The 25,511-nt window shown below is 39.7% G+C and overlaps 1 protein-coding gene and 1 long non-coding RNA gene across 5 annotated transcripts in view; both read right to left on the bottom strand.

Annotated features, from left to right (window-relative positions):
* The window catches only part of akap6 (A kinase (PRKA) anchor protein 6), a 248,945-nt gene that overhangs the window by 129,151 nt on the left and 94,283 nt on the right, over window positions 1-25,511 (bottom strand). For all 4 annotated transcript variants that reach the window (XR_014871151.1, XM_085143172.1, XM_085143170.1 and 1 more), the window contains exon 13: window positions 24,044-24,246. Coding sequence is in view for 3 of the 4 variants with exons in the window: in XM_085143172.1 (XP_084999298.1) it covers window positions 24,044-24,246 (203 nt within the window). In the remaining variant the exon portion in view is untranslated. The remainder of the gene's footprint in view (window positions 1-24,043; window positions 24,247-25,511) is intronic.
* On the bottom strand, window positions 433-24,037 carry LOC146496712 (uncharacterized). The gene is made up of 2 exons (XR_014871153.1): window positions 21,921-24,037; window positions 433-21,329 (listed from the first exon to the last, which is right to left on the bottom strand). It is a non-coding gene; the product is annotated as an uncharacterized LOC146496712 (long non-coding RNA).

The raw sequence follows: 25,511 nt of genomic DNA, 5'->3' as shown, positions 1-25,511 counted from the left end.
CATTTAATTAGAGTAAATTATGCCCTTAGTCGCGAGGCTGTATTATAAGGTGTTGTTGAGTCTACAAATTTCCATACACAGAATGGAAATATGAAATTATAACCCAGTGTCAGCAGAATTCACACATCTAAACATGCACTGCCTCTTGTTATATTTTGCTCTGTCCATCCCTCCATCAGAGTGACCTTGTATTTCATTTACTGATAATTACATGGATTTATTCCACCGAGAGGCTTTAATTAGAATGCTAGAAATATTGATTGCCTCTATCATCTCCCACTCTCCTCTCATCCACACATTGCACCTTCACTCTATCCCTCCGTCCATCCATCCCTTCCTCCATCGGCACTCAAACTGCTTGAGAATGAGGAAGAAGCAAAGTGCTATGTTAAAAAGGAGAGAGAAGGGAGAAAGCAAAATGGGGAAAGCAAAGGAAAGAAAAGAGGGATGTGATGATAAATGAAGGAAATATGGCACATGTGAGCAGAATACAGTTGTGCTTTACTCTTTTTGTGGGTATGCTAAACACAAATAAAACGCCTTGACGCGACTGTTTTTGTGATTCCGTACTACAGAGAGAAAAATAGATTGAACTGAATTGAACAAATTATGCTTGTTGTAAAGTTTATTAGTAATTATCCTTTCTTATTGAAATGCATGTCTCATTTTTTCATATTTAAATACGTGTTATTACTATTTTGTAATTACGTGTATTTTTTGTAAACACAGGGTTTTTAATCAAAACACATTTACTCCAAAAGCAGGTAAGTACTATCGTGAGTGACTGATGATGACTTGTTTTAACTTTTCGTTAAAATTTCAAATATCACACCACAAACAAGGGATGTACCTCAAAAATGACCTACACAATTAGACAAACTGTTCAGATTCAGTGTACAACTAGAGTTAACTAGAGGTTCAAGGTGTTATGCATCCACCCACCACTAGCTGGGGCTGCAGACAGAACCCCTCCCTTTCTGAGACAGGAAGTTCTAAATAAGCAAGGTACGATTGATGATAGCCACGCAAACCCTGTGTGAGAATGTGTAAGTTTCAGTTGTTGGGTAAACACAAACGCTAAGAAGTGCTAAGATTGTTTCAGAAACATTTCAAATGTGATTTGGTTACTGACAAATGAGATTCACAGAAAATTCTCTTAAACACATTTGTACAGACTCAGCCTCAGCCGTTACACAGACTGTTTCTCATCTCCTACCAGGAGGATTTGCTACCAGCTCAGTTTGTATGTTGATATTAGACACTGAAGGCGTGCGATCACATGGACTCCAATGATTATTCATTTGCAATTTGATAGTTAATTATATCTGTAAGTTATGATTATAAATGCACTGTGGGAATGCAAAGAATCTACTGGTGTGTATGGGGCAGGGAGGGGGAATAAAGAAAACAGAGAGAGCAAAATTAAATGAATGTTCAGCCGAGCTAACAGGCCTGCTGACTTTATTTTCTGCTGGCCAAAGCAGAAAGACGCCGCTCAGTTTTTTTTTCTTTTTTGATGTTTGATTAATTATTTTGGTGCCAATCCATTTCAGCTTCCCTCCATATTTAATTAAAATATCATTTTAAAACATAATTAAGTTTTTAATCCGACTGCGAGTGAGTCTCCAGCAAAGCAAAGAGGACTCCTCTCTCACTTTTTTCTCTCTCTCCCACCCTGTCGGCAAATTGGAGGCTGCCTGCGGGCTTCATACACAACCACACACACAAACACACACACAAAGGTAGAGTGAGCAGTGTTACTTTCAGTCGCTACTAAGGCAGAAATGTGAATTCTCCTTTAGCATCGACACATTCAGACCAACCTGAGCTGTATAGTATTAGTGTGTATATGTGTGCGTGTATGTGTGTGTGTGTAAACACCCAGCATGCGGCCTGGCGGCTGCTGATGGCCAAGCTAATTATGCATGAAATCAAATATGATTTAAAAAACAACTTCACAAGAAACTCCTGCTACAATGCCATCTCTCTCACACACACAGACACACACACACAGACTCAGCAGGAGAGAGAGGCAGATGATGGTGATGAGTCAGTGTGTGCTTTTGTCTCCCGTGTGCGCAGAAGGAAGACGGAAAAGTGCAGCAACAAAAGATGAGCTCTGTGGAATCGTATTCCCACTTGTTTTATTTGAATGGCATCTGTTACTATTCTCTATCTTTTTCCTTTTTAATAAAATCCATTAAGGGATAATTACAGTTTGTTTCAACGTACAGTATTTGAAACTGTCTACTGTAGTTCCATGGGTCCTGCTGCGTTTGCACACATCAACTCCAATGTAAAGATTTAGTCTTGCAAAAGAGCATAAAAAAGCATATATAGCAGCTTGATCACTTAATGAAATATGAAACATTGTTATACATTAAATGCAAAGGTACTGTATCATAAGCAGTAAAGCTTTGCCACCTCCAATGACACGGTGCTGCAAATGGATCATGACAATAATCCTACAGAGGCATTCTACACTTGTGTTGCTTGGGTGCATTCTGGTAGGATTAATTGCTCAGAGTATCTGCCAACTCATTCTAGTATTACTTATTTTAATTTTCCAACCAGCTAGCCCTGGCTCTGCCTATCTGTGCTGCTTCTACCAACAGGCCAACCAAGCTGGTGTGGTCCTCCAGAGTCTCTTGTTCCACAGTGGGTTGGACTCCAGCTTTACTATGTTGGATTGTAGAGATAGAGGGTTCTTTGGAGGGCTACAAGAACTATCAGGTTGATTAGTGCACTCCTTTTCCAAACTTACCAAGGCTGCAGAGAAGATCAGCAACTCTCAAACAGTAGAGTCAGAGTCCAACCGTGGGTGGAGAAGCTTACTAGAAGCTACTGTTGTGCATTTGTCACCAAGCAGGTCTACTTATATTCACTGAGGAGCTTTTATGCAGTATTATTTATTAATCCTTTCAAGAGAGCATGGATTCACCCCCTTTCCTTTGTGTGCTTGTACACATGTAGTACAAAGTCATTCAGGAAGCGGAGAAGCTTAATCACCTGAGTATTTTTTTCTGCCGGTATGCTCTTTACATAAACATAACTTATTTTGTGAAAAAAAGACAAAATTTTTCAAAGCTTAAGTGCTGTGGCCATATCAAATATGGCACTTCTGATTTCTATGGGGGAAAAAAGCATTATTTCATGCCTGGCTGAGTTCAGGACATTAAAAATGCAGCGGGCTCCTCCAGAATCAAATTACCTTGAACTGATTCAAAGGCTTCTCATATCCATCACCATGCACTGTGTGGTCCCCAAAACAAGCAAATTAGATGTGGCATTTATTTACGTGACGGGTGGCAGAGGGGGAATTAAGATTTTGGGGGGTAAATTACAGGTAATTAAGGTCCATTCTGTGTAATTCTCAGCTATTAGAAGTAATTTGACGGCGATCGTCTAGGACTGAAATTAATGTGTGACGTGACAGAGAGAGGAGAGTGAGTGCATGGTTCACCTTTTCATTTATTTTACTTCTTTGTCTAGATTCACCTCGTTTTATTCCACCTCCAGCCCACCGCTACCTCCTCTTCACCTTCCATCTGCCCGGGCTTTTCGTTTTGTTCAAGGACACCAATCCAGTTATTTTCAATATCAACATAAATCAAAACTAATGCATGTGACACAGCGGCAACAATCCTCAAACACTACTGACTGATACAGAGTGAGATGAGGGATGGACGGAAGGAGGAGGAGGAGGAGAACAACACGGGGGAGGTAGAAAATACGAAATAAAAGGACTTCTTAGAAAGAAAGAACGAAAGAAAGAAAGAACAGCTTGGCCTTGGTCTTTCTGACAGCAAAGTGCTTTACGGCTGTTGGCATCTGCCACAATATGCCACAATCGCCCCCGAGGGCTTTCTTTACTGGATTATTATGGTTGCCAGGGTGACAATGCCACACACTAGCTCCAATGAGAAAAAAAAACGTATTTATTTTTTTAAAGCCTCAAATTAGCAAGGGAGACAGTTAACCCACTCCTTAGCTGAGACTTTATCTGGATATTTTTTCCAGCCTCATTAGCCATGGTAGAAAAACCCAGTTCAACCAGTAGGATCAGTTGGCTTAAATCAGCAGCTGCTGTAACAATGCCTGTGAGGGCGTTTGTCACTACAATGGCGGGGCATAGTACCACAGTATCCCAATAACCCCAGGAAACAGCGATGTCTTCAGGGGCAGTGTGAAGACATTGGAACGCGGACCATTCTGAATTTTTTTGATTGAATTAAAAAAATCAGTAAATCAGCAATAAAATTTGACTGTGACAAAATATATTTGACTGGCTCTTAGAAATAATCGTAGGTTTGGCTGGGATGGGTTAATATTATCAATTTGCTTAATTTCATTCAAAGTCAATTCAAAGAAAGTCTCAGGACTCTGCACCATGTCGAAAAATCTCTTACACCCATTTGGGCAGTAATTAAGCAAATAAACCTCCAATTCATTTGTCACTGGGACATAAAAACTGCATGTATAGATTCACCAGTAGCCTGACATCTCCTTCTCAGAAATGTAACCATGTGTCACGCTGACGCAACCTACTATGATTGGGAGATTGAGGAACTACTGAAATGGATGTGAGAGAATGTACAAAGTGGAATAAAATGTGGTTAAATATATATTTGGCTTTGTAATAAAAAAACAAAAAAAACCAAAGAGTAGGGGACCTGGGAGGAAAAAAAGTCCCAGCATTTTATTTGTTTCTTTCATGGCTGGCACCGCATGTAAAATACTAGGACACAATGGCAAAATAATTAAGACATAATGCATCACACACAACTATAAATGCTGGGAGTGACATCGACCACTTAAGTATGTTATGTAGGCTCTACAAAGACTTACATCTAAAGCAGTCGTTAGCTGTGGTGGAATTCTCCCATAGATTTAAATTCGTTATTCTTTGTGTGTGTTTTCAATTTCCAGCTTGCTGGTTAAACAAAAACTGCAATGTCAATGATTTTGCATCCTTTATGGCAACAAGCAAGCATACGTGCACAAATAAGTAATCGCCTGCTGTTGCGGTTTAGTAAGGTTGGCCAATTCTATTGAGTTTTCAATTCAGTTTTATTTATATAGCACCAAATCACTACAACAGTTGACTCAAGGTGCTTTATATTGTAAAGCAATGACCCTGCAATAACAGAGAGAAAACCCAGACAATGAGACGACCCCCTATGAGCAAGCACTTTGGCGATAGTGGGAAAGAAAAACTCCATTTTAACAGGAAGAAACCTCCAGCAGAACCAGGCAGGGGAGGGACAGCTATCTTCTGTGACTGACTCAAATAAGCCCAAACTATAAACTTTATCAAAAAGTAAAGTTTTAGGCCTAATTCTAAAAGTAGACGGTTAGAAACTGGGAGCTGGTTCCACAGATGAGGGACATGAAAGCTGAAGGCTATTTTCATATGTATATAGAATGTGACTAAGGCCACAGTCCCACAAGCATAGAGACTGGATGTTAACCGCCTGGTGACCATCAATTCAAAGGAAGAAAAAGAGTACTCCTCAACTAGATATGAGTGGTTGCTGGCAGTTTCTGTGAAACTCAATGCTAAAAAAGGCCTGCAAATTCTGCAGGCCTAAAGCACAGTCAATTGATATATATCTCAAATGTCAAAGTACGGAAAAATGTGATCACAGTAATTGAAATCTATCTTCTTGGATTATTAACACAGCTGGGTCGACCAAAAATTATTCTAAAAAGGGAAACTCAGAATGACCAGATATTGAGTATTGTTGAGTGCTGTTGCTGACCAAGTGCTTGGTGTTATGGTTAATTCCAGGACAATTACTTTAAACATTCAATGAAGCAAAAAGTTATCCCAAAAAGGTTTTTTGAACTCAACAGTGAATTCAGTGGATGTCAGTGCCATTCCCAGGATGTGGCAGAAGAGCAGGCTGACAGCAGGAAAGTGAAGCATAGAACATAGAAAAGCCTTACTGGAAGGTTTCCAACATCCATCCAAGAACTAAGGCTGTTGGAAAGCAAAGGGAAACCAAACACAGTTCAGATTCCTAATAAATGTGTCGCTAAGTACACAAGTACTGCATTTCTATTCATATTTCTACTAAGTTGTTTTTTCCTACTCACTGTTTAGCTTTGTTGCAAGTCCAAATTTATATCTATTATATCTATCACCGTTGCATGAAGCTCTCATGTATTTAACTGTTCTATATAGCTTCACAGAAAATTCAGGTATGATGAATACACGTCAATAACAGCACATATCTGTGCTTCACGTCTGAAGATTTAAGAAAACCAGAATCTTACACACCTTACTAGCTGCATGACTGTCAAAATGTGTGTTCTTAAAAAGGCAGACATATAAACGGGGTTTCTATTAGACAGCAAAGCAAATACATCACGAACCTAACACAGAGCAGAAAGGAGTTATTGCACCTGGATTAGCTGAGTGTTTTACTTTTGTCTCTTAGTAAGAGTCAGCCTGTCAGATGGCAGGAAAGTCAACCAAGGGCACTATTTCATATTTAATATTTAATATGCTCACCTAATCATGCTCAGCCTTGGTATGTGTGGGTGGGGGTGGGTTTGGGAGTGTATGTGTGTTTATAGAGGGAGCGGGTGAGTCTAAGTGGGCGTTGTCTCTCTGTCAGTCAGCATTTGTGGCTTGTCTGCAGGTTATTTAATGATTTTACACTCAAGTGATTTATCATAATTTTTCCAAGACAATCTTCTATTATTCTTTGCTTTCATCTCTCACACTCACTCTCTTTCTTTCAGACACACACTTTCCCTCTCAGTTTCTCTCTCCCACTCCCTCGCTCTCCCTCTGCAGCGGCATCATCCAACTCCTTGGTCAAAGTGGAATAATTGTCAATGAATATTTAACAAGGTTTCAGATGGTGGGATAGACATCATCCTCTCTCTCTCTTTCACACACACACATACACACACGGTTGTCTGTGATCCAGGCAGAGGTTAGCGATACGGCGTGGTCAGTGGTGCGTACAGCAGCCAGTGGATTAGCGGAGCAGAGATGATGAAGGGCAGAATAAGTACTAAATAAACACCCTCTGCTTTCGCTCCACATACAGTAACGCAGCTCAGCGCCAGCAGCCATTTCTCAGCAGCCATTTTGTGTCCTTCTCGACCCCCCTTCACCGACTGGACTCCTTTTACTGGAGGAGATCATGAAATCGTAATTAACCACCAGCGGCATTTGTAATTTCTAGTCCGGTGCGGATCTGCTGTGTGGAGTGTTTGAAATATTCAGCATTTGCCTAGTCTGGAGAGTCCAGATGTGTCTGAGAGGTTGCAGGTTTAACCATGACATTAAGAGGCAGTGAGGTGCCCTTGAGCCCTGAGGTCCTCAAGGGCACCACGGAAACTTGTAAAAGCAGCAGCCTTGAAAACAAATGCATGTTGTATAGTGTCTTGATTGTCCATAAAGGTGGACAAAGTGTTATGATCAATACAGGTTTAGGGCCAGGTGATAAAACAATAAAAATAATTGTTGTCAAATAACTTTCCTTGAGACATGGTTAATATAAAGTCAGTAGAACTCATTCCATGTGTGAAGTACTTTGTGTTGTCTCTGACAAACAACACGAAAGGCCAATGACAATGAGCTACAGCGACGTTAGGCTGGGTTAATGGTAATGCTGTGCTAATGTTTGGGTTACTGCAGGAATTTGGTCATTTTGAGGTATTTTGGCTATTTAAAGGCTAACAAAGAAGCAGACTAGCATACACTGGGTATGAAACTGGGTTTATAGCACATTCCCAAAGATGGTAGCTAATACCATGACAAGTGATTGCAGCAAGCAGTTAAAAATGTTGTGTTCAAGTGGCTAATTAAAGTAAGTACAAAAATTGACATTGTAACCTCTTTAGCAAATAGCTGCAAATTTCAATATCAGGCACACAAAGAATTTGATCGTCTCACTGAAGTTGCATGTGAGTTCGCTTATCAGTGTATGCCCAGTAGATACTATCCAGTCTTTAAGTCTGACTTCATTAGCCGTTTCTGGGTCCAAACTCTGCTTCAGGTCCCAAAGTCAAATGAACACTGCGGCATCACTGAGAGTTAAAAACTGTCGAAATCCTTTCATCTTCAATAAAATGATCGGTGTGCCTGCTCTACCTGCTTTAACAATGAAGTTTAACATCCAGGCATCCATTAAAACAGAATTTATTAAATTTAACAGAGTTAGAAGTTAGCAGGAAGTTAGCTCGCTAGTTTCCATCTAAAGATGATATAGTATGTTCTGACTGAGGGATTTGTGAAAAAATTAAAACGTACAGCTCTGTTATCACTTCTGACATAAATGAAGACTGTAAACTAAACAGCAGTGACGTGTGTAGGGTTACTAAGTTGGACTAGCTGGTATATAATGATGTGCTACATGGTGGCTAGCTACACAGCTATGGTTAGCATAATATAACCACATTAGCACAGTGAAGCTGGAGGATGAACGCTAACGTTTTTTCCACTCTATAAAAGTTAATGTGAGGGTTCCCAAAGGATAGGGACAAATGCAATCACATGGCAGGATGCTGTAAACGGACCAAACTTCAGTCAAGAGAACAACTGAGATAATCCATCCATACGAGGTTAGTCATTGCTGCATGGGCTGGGCTCTAGTTACATTGTAAGGTGTTAAAAACTGAGCTTTAAAATGAATAGTGATAATAAAAAATGAGAGCGGCCGACAGTGATCACTGACTTTTTAGGGACTTGTTCTGCTTAAACAGAACAAGATACAAAGCATTAAAACAGGTTAAAAACACAACAGCCTTAATAAATGCAGAGTTCATACGTAAGACTGGATTCTTTTGGCTCTGTTTTACTTGATAAATGCCTGCTCTTTGTTACCAGTTAGTTAGAATTCACTGTAGGCTTATCAATACAGAACTATTATGTCGGTGTCTTTGAGGAACTTAAGGCTCTGTAAGTACAAAGCTCATTAATGTCAGCAAACAGACCTTTTTATCTCTTTATGAACCCATTCAAATTTTTATAATGTTGATTTTATCCAACTTTAATGGTGTGGTTGGAATCAGCTAGTACTTTCACCTTCTCAGTTATGAACACTTAAAATATATTTTTAATGTTAAGATTTTAATATTTGAGCCGTTTAAACAATGTTGCAACCGTCTCGGTCAATAAAATGAAACAATATTTCAGTCTAATTTTTGAATACATGTTTTTAATTCTCAATTATTAAAACACTAGGCTTCAGCTAAAACTAAAGTATTAATGCAGGTGCTTTGTATCACGTCTTTTTATAACTTAGCATGAAAGTAGATACATGAAAGCAGACAAATAAACAAAGTAATTAAAAGAAAACTACATCTGTTTTCCAGAAAACACAAATATATGGCAGTATGGTATATTAACACAGAGTATACTTCTATTATTTATCAAACTTTTATAGATGCAGGTTTAATACAAAACACTTGAATTTCTCTCTCTCTTTCTCTCCCTCTCTCATTGTAATCAGCAGCCCTTACAGCCAATCTGCTGGCCATAAAACTGTCTGCAGCCTGATGATGTACAGCTCACAGAATTACCTTATCTGCCTCTGATTTACTGTGCCTCACAGGTAGAGAGACAAAAACAGCCTCCACACCTCTGTCACATCCATCCATCCATCCCTTCACCCCCCCATCCCCTCGTACATCCTGCATTCCCCCTTTTCCACTCTTCAACCTTGCTTTTATCAGTCTTCTATCAATTCCTCCTGCCTTCCTCTCATCTTTTGTTCTTCATTTCTTCATTTGTGTCGCTCTGTACCGCCATCATTCTCCTCTCGTTTTTTTCCACCAGTAAACCTTATTCTATCCATCTCTTCTCCCTCCTTTTCACCTGTCTTTTTCTAATCCACATTGTGCTTCATCTCTTAATTGGGTGAAGCCGGTTCTTACCATTCTGTCCACCTTTCACTTCTTCTGCTTTCAATGCTAAACGTCAAACTATCCCTCTATGCATTTATTTGAGCTGTTTTAGTCTTTTTAATGTCAGTTCCTCTATCCCTTCATCGCCCCATCTTTCTTCTCATTTCTCTACCGCAGACCTATTTTTCTTTCATGTCTTCCTTTACTATTTTCCATTTTTCACATCCTCCCTTGTCTTCTTAAGCGTTCTCTCTTTCCTCCCTTTCTCTAACTATTTTTTTTTTACTCAGTCGCCCCCACACAATTTCTGCGGCCCGTTTTCATTCCATCACCTCTGTATTTTAGCCCAATCCCTTTCTATCTATCCCCCCTCGTGCTCTCATCTCGTCCCAGTCATCTTAACATTTATCTTGCTGTTTTTCCCCCCCACACATCCTTTTCTAATCTGTCCTTCCATTCATCCTGCTTTTCTTTTTCTTTCCTTTCAACATTGCATTCCTCCTTCCCTCCTTCTGCTTCTCACATGGCTACTTCTCTTTTCTTTTTCTTGCCATCCACTATTTTGTTCATCACTTTTATTCCCGCTCTCTTTGGCCTCCTTTTCATTGTAAAAGCAAAGAAAACAGCTCTGCCTGCCCTTCTGCTCGGCTCTTCGCCAACAAAAACAAAAAGAAAAATCTTTTTGCAGGTACCGTCACAAATGACGTACACAAACACAATTTCTAAAGTAGTATTAAATGGTGCAAAAGACACACACATCTAGACGCACACTCACATAAATTCGGCATCAGACGCTCTGACAGTAATTACAGCCTACAGTGGTCCTTGTTGTCTTTTATTTAAGAACAAGATGGAGGATCTTTGATCAGAAACTGAGACAGAGAGGGTGTGTGTGTGTGTGTGTGTGTGTGTGTGTGTGCTCTTGCACAAAGTGTGTCCGCCTTGATGTATGAATACAAATGACTGAAATGATATCAAAATGTGGTTTTGATTGTGGATTTGAGAGGAGAAATGGGATGGGGAGGGGGTAATTAAGTCACCAGGAGGCCAGTATCTATGTGTGTGTGTGTGTGTGTGTGTGTGTGTGTGTGTATGTGTAAAACACAGAAAGAGAGAGAGAGAGAAATAGAGCTAGAGAGTCCGTCTGTTCATGAGTGTTTGTGTTTTTATGTGTCTGTTTTGCGTGTATCTGCAATAGATGCGTCAATTTATATTCATGTGTAAGTTTACGTGTCCACGAAACATGTGTTTGTGTGTTTGTGTGTCTGTGTGCGCGCGAGTGGAGTGTGGGTGTTTGAAAACGTGTCTGGTTTTTCATCAGAGCAGAATTCCTCTGCCAACGTTCCTTAATGAAAAATAAATAGCGTCCACTGTTTCAGAGCATCTTTTCAATCAGCTGGAAAATACCCAAAGCAGTAGGAGACAGGAGGTTTTTACGTCTCAACTGCTCAGTAGAGATCAAATCACCATTCAATTTTACTCAAAGAAAAAAACATTTCAGGGCTCTTAGTTTGGGGAGAAAATGTGTTTCTGTCTGGTCTTCATTCGTTTTTCCATCAACAAAGTTTTACAAATTAGTAGAAACTCTTAAGAATGATACCTTTGTATTCAAAAAACATGACAATGAATAATCTGGACTCACAGTAAGTGTCTCATTCACTCACCTGAACAGTCGTAAGAGCTACTTCCTAATTCTGTTATGCGGGTCTTTCTATGCCTGACCGAGGAGCGCCTTGGTTTCCCAATCTCTGCTAAAATTGTTTTATTAGGTATGTTGTATTCTTGTACAGCACTTTGGTCAATGCTCTTGTTGTAATTTCAATGTGCTATATAAATAATTAAACTATTAAACTATTAAACTATTAAAATACACCGTACAGTTAATTCTGTTGAATATGTACGTGAGGCTCAAATTCCTGGTTCCTAGTTTTAAATGCTTCCTCCGCACTGGCCTCCACCTTTTCTCTGCAAGTCAGGCTACTTTGTGTTCATAACGTTGTCCTTGCATTTACTTACGCTTGCTGAAAAGATTTCTCCACAGTTATTTCTACAAACAGATGAATAAAGCCCCGGATTCTACTCCTTATTACGAGCATGCAAACTCACTGATGTAAGACAGTTTGTATTAATGCTCCACATGTCAATCTGGATATGTAATATATGTAATATGTAATAAAAATAATAATAATATCATAGACCTCGATCTATCATCACTGACATGACAGGCATGGAGAATAGATGTATGGCTATAAAAAAAATTCTCACTTTTCCACTTTGATTTCACTTGAAAACATCTACACGTAATAACTGATGCTTTTTTCATGCTCGTTTTTGAAGAATATTTATAATCATACAACTAGAGAGCATGGGCAGCACGGTGGCACGGTGGTTAGCACTGTTGCCGCACAGCAAGAAGGTCCTGAGTTCAATTCCAACATCAGGCCGGGGTCTTTCTGTGTGGAGTTTGCATGTTCTCCCCGTGTTTGCGTGGGTTCCCTCTGGGTACTCCGGCTTCCTCCCACCGTCCAAAGACATGCAGCTTGTGGGGATAGGTTAATTGGTTAATCCAAATTGCCACTAGGTGTGAATGTGCGAGTGAATGACAGTGCGAATGGTTGTCTGTCCCTGTGTGTTGGCCCTGCGACAGACTGGCGACCTGTCCAGGGTGTACCCCGCCTCTCGCCCTATGACAGCTGGGATAGGCTCCAGCGCCCCCCGCGACCCTGAAAAGGAGAAGCGGAAGCGAATGGATGGACAACTAAAGAGGTCAACTTCCATGTCTTTCAAATACAATATTGAAAAAGATGAAAAATCTTTTTCAATATTGTATTTGAAAAAGATTTTCAACCTTATTTTTTTCTAAATAAATAAACTTTTACATTAAAGAAAACGCACACATGTATGGTGAAAGAATTCACCTCCCACCACTAAGAGAAAGCTGGAGGTGAAAAACCCAAACTTCTTCTTCTTTTTTTTAATTTTCCACCAACCGGAGTCGAGCTGAAGGAAGCAAACTCATTTCTCCGCTCTCCAGGCGTTGGCTCGTTAACCAACTGCTCTGCCCGACGCTGCCACCGCTTTTCCTTCAACTTTCATCAAACTCAACTACTTCCTCTAATAATCACCACCGCCATATCCGTGTTTAACAAGGTAATATGACACAAACCATCTGTAGCTTCAAAAAAAAAAAAAAGGAAAAAAATAACACCCACTTTACATATTCACTTTTACCATCCCCATAATTAAATATTTGAGAAATATCAGGAATGGAAAATTAAAACAGAAAAAGCCCTGTGCCACCACTATCAATTTATTCCCTCTCTCAGAGTGCATTAGAAACGTCAGATTGCCGTTGGCAAAGACACAGAAAGAGCTTGGTGTTTTTTTAAACTCACTTTATAAATTACATTTTGGAGTGCTTTGGCATGCTAATACCTGCTGCCACGGAGAGCAGACAGCGTTAATTATTTCTTATTGGGATCGGCGGCGATTATTTGCATATTTCATTTAGCTGTTATAGACGTTGCAGGTGGGAGGGAGGAGAGCAGGGGCGTGTGAGACACTTTTTACTTTGTGTCTCAACAACTTTTGGATTAAAAAAGAAAAAAACGATGGATTCACTGACCGTATGTGTTTGGAGGAGCATTAATTTAGGCTGATTTCAGTCATTTCCATGAGCTGCGGCAGATTATTGGTGATAATTAACAAAATTAGCTTTCAATATCACGCAGGCTTTGATGCAAAAAGGTCAGAAAACAGTTTTAAGAACTTCAGCGTGTTCAACTTTATTCGACTAAAGCAGCAATTATAACGTCATTTATACTCAATTGGCTTCACGAGTGGCTCTATGTGAGGACGACAGCAGGGGAAAGTCAAAGTTTCTAAGAGTTTAAGAACCGGAAAACAGATGTGTCATTTATACAAAACATCATCATGAATTCATCGTGAATACATACGCACTTAATGAGGGATTACAAAACCGGAAAACGTCCATAGCACGGTGTATCAACACGAACAGAAAGTTTCACTCTAGACAACGATCAGCTTTAACTTAGACATGAAGGTCAACCATTTGGTCAAAACATCAGGAAATGTTTTAAATGTAACTAATTACTGTCAGCCTTCTGTTCAATCTCAGTTTCTTTTCCAAGTGATCCTTCCCGCACACTTTTCACAGAAGAAACTCCATCCATCTCAGTTTCCTGAGACAAGCTCTTCTCATCCCCAGTCACAGGAGAATGTGGATCCTCAGCCTTTGGATCCTCATACAAAATGCTCTGAGTTCACAATAATGTTTTTCAGTTTTTGTTTAAAAGGGTATTTGTTGTCTTATATGTTGTGAAATTGAAGTTGCTGTATTTAGAGTAGGTATTCTTTCCTTTAGTAATACTTTTGTTGTCTGGTATAATTCTGTGATATCTATCCTCAACCCTATAAAGCATCCCTCCATCTATTTTATTCTTATCCAGTTCAGGGTCACGGGGGGCTGGAGCCTGTCCCAGCTGTCACTGGGGCAGATGGATAATGACCCAAAGCATAATGCAACCCAAAAGTGTAACAAGGAAAAAAAATGGATCATCTTCACTGACCAATCAGTCACGTGATTTCAACCCCAAAGAGCATGTTTTTGGCTACTGAAGACAAAACTGAATGCAGAAAGACCCACAAACAACTGGAGCAACTCAAGGTGGCTTCAGTGAGAGTTTAGCAACTCAAGGGAGGAAACACAACATGTTGTGATGTCCATGATTTGTAAGCATTAAATATTTAAATTTACGTTAGCTCTTCCAGTCAATTATGAACCTCTGAAAATAGGTGAGTGTGTATAAACATGGCTGCAATTTCTAAACAGTTCATGCTGTTTTTTGGGAAAACCCGTTGAATTAAAGCTGAAAGCCTGCACTTCAGTCACATTTCGATTGTTTGGTTTACAGTCCTCTGTGGACGTGTACAGAGGTGAAACTACAAAAAATGTGTCTCAAACATTATGGAGGACACTGTATCCCTAATCCAGCACATTTTCATCTTTTTATTCATTTTTAACAACCTACAGTGTTGTTGGTGTGAAACTTGCTTGCTGTGTAACATGAAAACCCTCCAGGTGTAAGCACCAAGTTTTATCGCTTTCAAATGACCTGGAAATGCAGCTTTGCAGATCTTCAACCAGGGATTAACACCAACACTGAGATTTTTTTTTAACACAAACTATCTTGATATAGTGTCACTGCGTGGTTAAACTAACTCCCAAACTTCCTAACTTTAATCTTAATTTATGTAAAGTGCTGTGTGGTGGAGCTCCGGGAGCGGGACAAGCCGTCTGATTGGCTATATCAGGTATCAGGCAGGAGTCCAACACTCGGTAATTTGATTTAAAAAGCTCGTAATAACCTGAGGTCAATATTTAAATCACTCAGAGGGGGAGATGAGCCACTCTGCATGTTCAGGACGCTTCAGTCTCCATGCTCAGAGTCAACCAAACCTGGATCTCTATCACCTCCACTCCTCCAACACCTCCTCCACTGCCCACGATCTTTTCTTCTGCTTCTTCTTATCCTTACTTTAGCCCCCTTTCCTCTCCATGTGACTTCGTCACTCCTCAGTTTCAAAAATACTCTGCGGTGTTCAAGGCTCTGATTTCAGAAATAACTTAAACAAAAGGAGCAGATCCATTTCTCTGTTTCAGCTCCTCCTGCTTTTCTTGCATTTGCTAAAACGACTAAATTAGAGCTAAATTTTGAATCCTGGTATTTATAGGAATTTGAGCCCTGCGATAAATCCCCATTTCTCACTTCAGGTGGAGCTCTGCTCTCGAGCATATCACTGCTTGCTTGTGACATCCGTGACACTCTTCACCCATTCGTTTTTCACTTGCTTTGCTATGGTAACAAATTTGTGCTTGGTAAAGTCATTTTATGTTGTAAGGTGTGTTACAAACGACAGAGTCGGAAATAGTGGATGCTAAATCTCCACTGAATATTTCACCTCTTCAAAGTCTGAGTTTGGTTGGTTTTTTTCCCGTCTTTCATCTGCTACCAGTCTGTAAGGCAACAGACTGACTCTTCATCTGACCCCACCTTGTTTCATTCTTCTTTCACTACCTACTCGCTGTATTCCCCTCCCCCCTTCTCTCACTCTCTCCCTTCCTCTCCTCCCCCCCGTCCTTCTCTGTGTGGTCTGTAGGGTGAAATGGAGGCCTGGGGCCAACAAGCTGTCTCCACCAGCCACACTGATAAGACACACACACACATACATACACATTCAGAGACACCATACAAGTGCCAACAGTCACAATCACAAATGTACAAGTGCTTTACACACACACACACACACACACGTTTTTTTACACAGCTCATACTCTGTGAGGACAAACCTACGGAGGCCACTTAGCAGTTTTACCTGTAAATTTCTCACTCTTACACACACGAACTTTCATACACATTTATACGCTATACTTGAAACATAGCGTATAAACTGAAACATGAGGAAAAAATTGTGTTCTTGGGGAAAGGGGGGGACAGGTGGATAGCCAGGTGTTAGGTTCAGCTCTCTAATAGGATTTGTTTCCCCTCATGTCCAAAGGGACTAGCCTTTGGACATGAGGGGCTGGTCTAATGTCAACAAATCAACCTCCTTACAACGCACCATCCATGACACACCTCAAACTCACACCAACCCCTCCGAACCCCTCGGTGGAAATTGGCATGTTCCTGACACGTGAAAGATGAATTTGATGTACATGCAGCATTTGAGCAAAGTGTAGATTTTAAGCATGCACATCAAAACACCTGGAGCAGATGAAACATTTGGGAAAATACGGCTGAAATTGAAATGTTAGTGCAATTAAGACAAATTTTTATTCAAATTAATTTTAAGTCTGAACCTCTAGGGTTAGTAGGCTGTTAGCTGTATGGCTGTTTCACACAGTTAGGCGCTGACCTGCTTTAAGCAATGTAATATTTATTGATCTAACAGCCAGTGTACTGTTTATTATACCGCTTTTTGCATATATCTAAGTCACTGCATGCATCTTATACAGTTGACTTTGTGTGTCAAAAGAACGTCGCGGATCAATGCCAGTGTTTTTGTAGTGGTGCACAAACTCTTCGCTGCCCTACAAATGGGAGAGTGCTGCTTTTATTCCTTGGGGTGTACTCAGTGTGCAACAGTAACAGGATGGATGGAACATTTCAAACATTCACCAGGACCAAAGTTTTTCACAGCAGAACAGCTGAGATGGTTAATGTTAGTCACTATGTGGTGCTTTTAGGATTGTGGTAAACTGATGGTTATGTAACCCATTAGAGTTGTTGTAACTAAATATCCTCACCTGTTTTATTTCATTATATATTCCATTTACTTGTGGATTTCTGTGAATTTGTATAAAGAGTGACGTAAATCTTGATTTATTTCATTAAAATTAATTAAACAGATTAATGTTATAATGTTTTGTTTTTGAGAAATTTCATTTCAAACTTTAGATTTACTGAGAGAAAGTTCCCCCATCTTCCCCTCCATCATCTTCATACTTTGTTCTTGTCAAATATCCCCCCACATTTGTAATACGCTGTCTAAACATGGTGGCAGTTTTATAATATTTGAGTGATGAAACTCCAGAGAAAAAGATCCAGATTCAGCAGCTGTCACCGAAAACATCCATTCACCTTTTCAACACGCGCACGTTTGTGTGTCTGTGTAAGTGTGTGTGTTAGCAGACTCGGTACAATCCCCTGTAATGTGACAGACAAATCCTGCTAAGCTGTTAAATATTACACTGCTTTCACACTCGTATTAAACACCTTTCCATGTCTCTCGTGCGCGTGCGCTCTCTTTTTCCATGTTCACCCACCCCTGCCAAAACACACACGCAACCCTTGCCTTCATCTTCAATATGCAACAAAACACTCTTTGCACATGTACAACAAATCTTTAAAATGCAGCGACACACTGACAAAGTCACATAACGCAATACTGTCATATGACACACACAACCGTTTCGCTGCGCGGTGTCTCTGCTTGTGTGTGTGTGTGAGTCCTAATCCCCGGTGTTGGCCGCCCTGTCGCGGCGTTATATTTGCTGGTATCAGTGTATCTTCCACTTGCTGCCTAATCCAACCACCCCGGCTCTGATATTTCCTGACATTTATATGAATCACCCCTCTCTAGATGAACGGACAGAGAGAGGGAGCTGAGCTAGATGATGAAGGCAAAGATGGAGCTTGAGTGAAAGAACGGTACAAGGAAAGACATCGTGAGTCAAAGAAGGTTGTGTCAATGTAAAGGTCTGCAGGGATTTAAACTGAGAGGAAATCAGAGGAGAGACAGATACCGAGACTTATGGATGGAAGGACAGACGGACAATGGAATGGTAAGGGATAATGATGGGATGGAAAAGTGGGGGGAAAGTCATTATTTTCTATCTTTCATTGATGAAAAGAAAGAGCATGAAAGTCAAAAGCAGAATAAATAAAAATCGCACCACGGAAAGACAAAAAAGTCTTCAACCTTGTCAGCGACATATGTTTCCATCAATAACAACAAGCTCTTATGAGCACCAAGAGACACACACACACGCGCTATTAGTCTTCGGAGGCTTGTTAAGGCTCAGCCTAATTTTATGACCTCACACCACACCTGTAGTTGCTACGGCGACCATATCAGCTAAGAATTAATAGAGGGGGAGCGAACAAGGACAAAATGCTCCGAGTCAGAAATTGAAATTTGAGAGAATGAACGTCGTTAAAGCAAAAATATAAACCTTCAAGTTTCCAAAAGTGCAATGCAGCTTATATCAGCTGCCTAAGAAGCAAGTCAGTCTTAAGTGATCAAGCTTACTTGAGAAAAATGGTAAAGTTGCCATGAATCTGACTTTTTTTTAATTTCAACAGAGCATGGTAAACATGGTGAAATCTAGAGCTGATTTTTCTGTTTGTGTTTTTGTTTTTTGTTTTTTTGTTTTTTTGCCTGTCCTAATTGGTTCTTTAGCCGTCAGAATTGTTGTCTGAAGACCAACAAGGATACCCAATGGATTTATTTTGCCAAATGGATCATCATGGCATTGCCGTATTGGTCCATTTGATCGACCCTTGTTTTTATTATTTATTTTATTTTATTTTCAGTTGTTACAGACGGGACAGACATGAGTGAGGGATAGGAAAGGGAGACAGAAAGAGGAAGGAAAAGAAAAACAGAAGGGGAGAGGGACAGTGTCTGTTTGTGTTTTGATTACATGGCAGAGATCATATCTGACTTTTTCAGCATTTAGTCGATTATACAACTAAAAATGAAATGGCACCAAAGCCACTTTAATATTTGGCACAAAAAGGCAAACTGTGTTCATATGAGATGCTCCTATGTTAATATAAATGGTTGAATGCTAATAATATAAGTTCAGCACTAGCATTTAAACACTGGAAACAAAACCAGTTACCTTTTGTTAATGCACTGCTCATTGACTTGGTTGGATCCTATATAGCCACTATGAAGTCATAATCACACAGTATTGTACATAATGTATAATAGCGCATTATACATGCATTTGATGGGGTCACGTGTCACTCTGTACCCTTTACCACAATTTGTCAACATGCAACGTTAATTCCGTGACGGGGGATATTTTAACCCACGTTTGGTGCTTAAACCTCATGAAATACCAAATAAGAAATTAAAACTAAGCAGCACAGTGAAAACAAAGTGAAACTCAAATTATGTTACAGGTTATTTTTACGTTTAGGTTGTAGACCAGATTTCTATATTTCTTCTTTTAGAAAAACTGTTACAAAAAGTTAAGTAATGTTATGAGTGCTGTCATTATTTGCTGCAGATGATAATGCATTTAGATAAATGTGTCTAATTATATGATATATCCAGCTGCAGAGGCACCAGCAGCCCACAGAGAAGCAGTCACAGTCACTAAATTGCATGCTAACCATCTCGAGCCGGGTGTGAAATATGTCATTTGCCTCTGCTCTTAATTGCACTAAAAATGAAGATTAAGAGGATGAATTATTGATACAAGTTGGTATTTAATCTTTTGTAATGAATAGTGAATCCACTGGTTATAAATATTGTACAAGGCTTCATAATTTGATAAATTTATTCCAATTTGCCCTTTATTTTGCCCTTTAGTCAAGGTTACGTTCATTTAAACTCCCTCTCTCTCACACACACACACACACACACACACACACACACACGCACATATGTAGACACTAATAAATACTCATGGCCACTACTGCTCTGAAAACATGCACAACAAATGAACTGCAGTGCATCTACCTACCCTCTGCCCTTGGTCATTGTATCATTCTTTTTTACCAAGGCCCATAAACACAGATGCATGCAAGCATGTAAACAAAATGCCCTTGGTTGACCTTGTTCCCTCAAAACACACACACACACACACACACACATGCACGTGTGTGTGTAGCAGTAATTAGGCCATGCATCTGATTGTCATTAAAGAGCACTGGCAGATAATGAACACAGTAAAGCTAGATTATTTCTTATTTCCTGCACATTATCAAGCTGTCTGATGGTGCTGAATTCATGTGACTTGTGATAATAAAAAAAAGTGAAATGTTACCAATTATCCATAACATTAAATGCACTGAGCAAGCTACTGAATCCCTCTGCGCTCACATTGCTGTGCGTCCTGATCACAGGTATATACAGCATAACATTAAAAATATGTGGTGATTAACTTTGAGATCTACTTGTAGCTAACTTTGGAGATATCGACTCTACTACAATGTGACTTTTAAACATTCCCAAAAGCCGGTCAACAAGAACAGCAACACACTGGAACGCACCGGAAAGAGCTCAGGTGTTGTCTATGATGGTCTTATTTTGTTGTTAAAATATACATCAAAATACAATACAACCTTAAAGTGCAATATCCACTCGCGTGTGCTGTTTGCTCAGAACTGAACATGTTTGATAGATCTCATAGCTTTGAGGAAAGTATCTGCTGAATGCACTACACAAACTCATCAATCTTGCAAGAATCATCGTTTTCCTTTTAGGTATCACCAGATATGAGGCTTGCTACTGAGTTATTTTGAGGACCAACAGACAAAACTCTAACGTCTTAAGATATTACCTAGAGCTGTCTACATACTTTATATGAGATTTACCTAACAGGGCTAAAAAATACATCTGTATACCATGAAAATACTGGTTGAAATTCTGCTGTTAATGAATTTATTAATCTGATGAGGTCTTGATGATTCCATAAAATTTACTTCATTATTTTAACGAGTCTTCATTCGTGTTTGACTTGGGAAGAATTCACTGTTTTCGCTGTTAACTTGACCCTAGTCTAGACTTGAGTTGAATGTTCTGAGAATAAACTTAGGCCTGGCTTCAATAAACTGCAACTCAGTCAAAAAACTGGACTTCTCCTGAATAAGAAGGGGTTTGAATTATTTTAAACTCAACTCCAACTTGCATTGAATAACTTTGTTCTTGACTTGGGCTACGTCCACACGTACCCGGGTATTTTTGAAAACGCAGATTTTTCTATGCGTTTGCACCTTTCGTCCACATGTAAACGGCGTTTTTGGTCACTGAAAACGGAGATTTTTAAAAACTCCGGCCAGGGTGGATATTTTTGAAAACTCAGTTTTTGCATTTACGTGTGGACGAGAAAAACGCAGAAAACGCAGAAAACGCAGCGTCAAAGGTGTGCGCCTTTTTTGACGTCACACTGTGCGCCACGTTATTGTTTCGGTGAAATGAGTTTCTACAATACTGTTACTGTTAATTGTACTCTCTGCAGTGTTTAAATGCTTACATATACACACAGTTACTGTCCCTCCACACATACGACTCGGTTCTGCTTCTATGCCCCAGCTTTGTTTACTTTTTCCCACCGAGGCTTCTAGACTTCTGATTGGCCAACATTTCTACACGGTTAGGAATATAGCGCCACCTTTTGCTTTGGCATGTTCCTAGCAGCGTTTTCCTTCATTTCTGCCTTTACGTGTGGACGGGATTATTTTTTAAAACGAAAACGGAAAATCTCAGTTTTCAAAAATACCCGTGTACGTGTGGACGTAGCCTTGGGCTCAGGTCCAGGTTTCATCCTTTGTATCAGTAGATAAGGTTCACTTTAAACTTGGCTTTTACTTGCCTTAAAATGCTCGCCACATGATTTAAGCTTGTCTTTCCCCCCCAAAAAATCGTGAAACATAATTCATTTTAAGTAGAAGTCACTAGCTGCTGTTTCTTTAGCTTTTAGTTAATTAAATTAATGTTTGTTCCCACTTTGTCTTTTAGGCTCCCCTTTGTTGAGGTTGAGTCTGGTTGTGCTTCCGCTTGTTTGTCAGTTTGTCATTTTACCTTCATTTGTGTTTGTAACAAATGTTCTTGTTAGCTCTCTCTCAGGACTCTCATTTGACCTTTTAGTAATCTTTTTTCATATTTCATGCAAAATCCACTTTCTATTTCTTGTGTCTTTCTTTCAACATTATTGAGGCTTAAGTTATAATTTTAATGATATTATGTGATAAATAATATACCTTTCTAATTATTATAGCAATCCATACTGTGAATGCAATTCCAGTGTATTTATATATTTATATTAATTAGAATTTATGTGTGCCTGGTTGATTTGCCTGTATATTTTTAGAGCAAACAAACAAGCCCCTAGCATTAGTCAGCTAATGCTAGGGGCTTGTTTTTTTGCAAAGGTAGCACTCCACTCTGTTGCTAAATATGATGAAATCCAAAACAAAGAATGACATCACTCTGGAAACTTTTATCTTTTACATATAGTGTATGATTTCACCCAATCCAAAGCACATATCTCTCTATGTAGCTGCTAGACATTTTAGCACATGACTATAGGTTCTACACTGGTACAAATGTTGTATTGTGGGCAGACAGTCGACCAGAAAGACTTAAAAGCACCTCTGGTTACAACACTGGAAGTCAGATTGTCTCCTACAGATGGAGGATCTTGCAGGATTTGTACATCGGTTAGTTTGGGTTCATTGTTCACCTGCCCAGAACAGACACACACTGAATAATTTAAAATATCACAGAAGTATGGGGAACCTGTGATGCTGACATGCCTTGTGTGTGTTTGTGCTCTGAAGCAGCGAACAGTAATAATTCAGTGGGTTCACACCTTAGTTTGTTGTTTGGGGGTTTTACGGATCAAAGCATTAAGTGCAGAGAGAGATTCACACAGATAATGAATGGACTGTTAATGTGCTGTGGCCAAGCAGCTAATGGACACACACACACACACACATACACAGGAAAACACTGATACGCACACATACAAAATTACACTTTCACTATAAGATGTACACAAAACACGCACGCACACAGAGGTGGTAGCTGGCTAATGGCTGTCACTGTTGACTGATCACAGTGATCAGCCTGCTGCAGCTCTAATTGCAACTAAACAATCTGAAAACAACCAGAGTCAGGTTTGCAGGAGAAGAAGGAGGGGAGCAGAAGAGGAGAAAGAGAAGGAGAGAGCAATACGGAAGAGAAATACAGAAAATAAAACAAGATGAAAGTGATTAAATGAGAATGAGGAAAGAATGAAAATGGATCAAAGGAAGGGAAATGAAAGCCCAACAGGTTGGAAAGAGAGAAGAAGGGAAGGACCTGTTCACAAAAGGATATATCCAGAGCAGAAATGAGTAATAAACTTAATCAAGGAAAATGAAGGAAAACATTTTTATAAACACAGCAAGAAAATGGGATAAAACAGCTGAAGGTAGGCGCGTACAGGAGGGAAGAAAAACAAGGAAAAATGTGATAAAGGTAGAAGAAAGTTAAAGTCTGAACAGACAAGAATGAAGGTACTACAGGTCAGATAAAGAGTGTGAAGTGTAAAATATATATAAAAAGTTTTCAGTATTCTATTTTGACACGATACTGATGTAGGCTTCAGGCAGCTTCTTTTTGCACAGTTAGGATCCAAATTTTGGGACTGCCAGGAAATAAAAATGAAATTTATACACTGAGCAACTGAGTCCAAGTGTGTGTGTCTGTGTGTGTGAGAGAGAGAGACAGTAAGACAGAGGGATAATAGGGATCAACCAGGGAGGAAATGGAGGGATATGAATCAAGGAATAAAAACAAACAATAAGCAGATGAGCAGAATAACCGAAAGCTTCGAAGCTAAACAGAAAATAAAAACCACCGCTGCTATTTTTACCTTGAGGCCGTCTGCTGGGCAAGAAGGCAGCCAATTGGCTGACGGGTCCCCTGGGGCTGCGAAGGGCTCGTGTAACTGGTTGGTGTAGAGGAGGCGGGCCTGGATGCAGCGGAGGGCGCGGAGCATCCAGCTATGCTGGCGCCGGATCTGCCGCTGGAGCTGATCCCATTGGCTGGAAACCATATGGAGGATATCCTTCAGACCTGGAGGGTGACAGACATAGGGATAAAATTGAAAAAATGAGAGAGAGCCATGGATAACACAGAGAAAGACAAACAGAGAGAGGATAATAATGAAAGGGAGAAAGAGAGACTTGGGATAGTTACGGTGAGAAAAATTATACCCATAATTCCATTCCTCTATCTGACTAAACACGAGCTTTTCTAAGACCACAATATCTTTTAAAAAACTTTTAAATCCACATTAAGTTAAGTGAATGTAACGTCATACTTTTATTTTCATCCTTAAAGGATAATTCCAGCTTATTTCGGCCCGGAGCGTTTTCCTTTTAATGTGGCTTTTGTGGCTCAGAAAATGACATTTTTTGAGTGCTGCAGGTATCTTGCAACAGCTGCTCTGATACGAAAGCTGCTCTGATACGAATCTCTACAACAGAGTCGCAGAGTGCAAAGTGTGTACGATAATGGGAACTAAGCCAGGTTGAAATAAACGCTAATTATCCATTAAATGGATGGGCTACCTTTGAAACACCCCTACAAAACATAGGTCATTAGTGACTACATTCATTTACGCTTTTCAGAAAGTATAAGAACAAGGATAGTGGCAGTGAAAGTGAGGGTTTTATCATTATTCAGACTTTACAAAGGTATACAAATTCTAATTCTTGGAAGTCATAAATATTTTCTAGTGTATATAGTGATAGATTTCACTTCCCTTGGGCTAAATCCCAGTTTCCACCCATAGGCCTGTTGGTATCCTTAATCTTTAAGCTTTTTTTTCTTCGTTGTAGGCTGCAGATAGGCTGCATGCTAACGAGGTGACAAATGGCATTAAAATCATGGGTTTTGTTGTCTTGGCTGAATGATGATTCAAGTGTATAATTTTGCTACAAACTAGAGGTCCCTCAGGAAAGTCTCCAGATATACGGTTGCATAATAACATCAAAAAGTGATGCGAATGACCAAACCATAATCAGTCAAATTTATCACTTATTACAGTCATGTGCTTGTGGTGACTGTAGTCTGGTTATTCCACAGAGTGTACGCCACTCTGACGCATTTCTGCTTCATGGAAAAGCTAAAAAGGTTTTGGAGCTTTTAGAAAGTGGAGCACCTTCCTCCATCTTCTCTGTCTTCCCTGGGAATCTGGCCCTGAATAACTGAGTTCTGCTGGGATGTTCATTAGAGATCCATTACCTCTGCACATTTTGATTTTCTAGAAATCCGATGCATGAGTGGCAGAACAATCCCCATCATCGGACCATTTTCATCAAAACCTCTTCAGAAAT

This window comes from Neolamprologus multifasciatus, chromosome 19 (genome assembly GCF_963576455.1).
Source record: "Neolamprologus multifasciatus chromosome 19, fNeoMul1.2, whole genome shotgun sequence".
Lineage (NCBI taxonomy): Eukaryota > Metazoa > Chordata > Actinopteri > Cichliformes > Cichlidae > Neolamprologus > Neolamprologus multifasciatus.
This window is presented reverse-complemented; position numbering and strand designations above follow the sequence as displayed.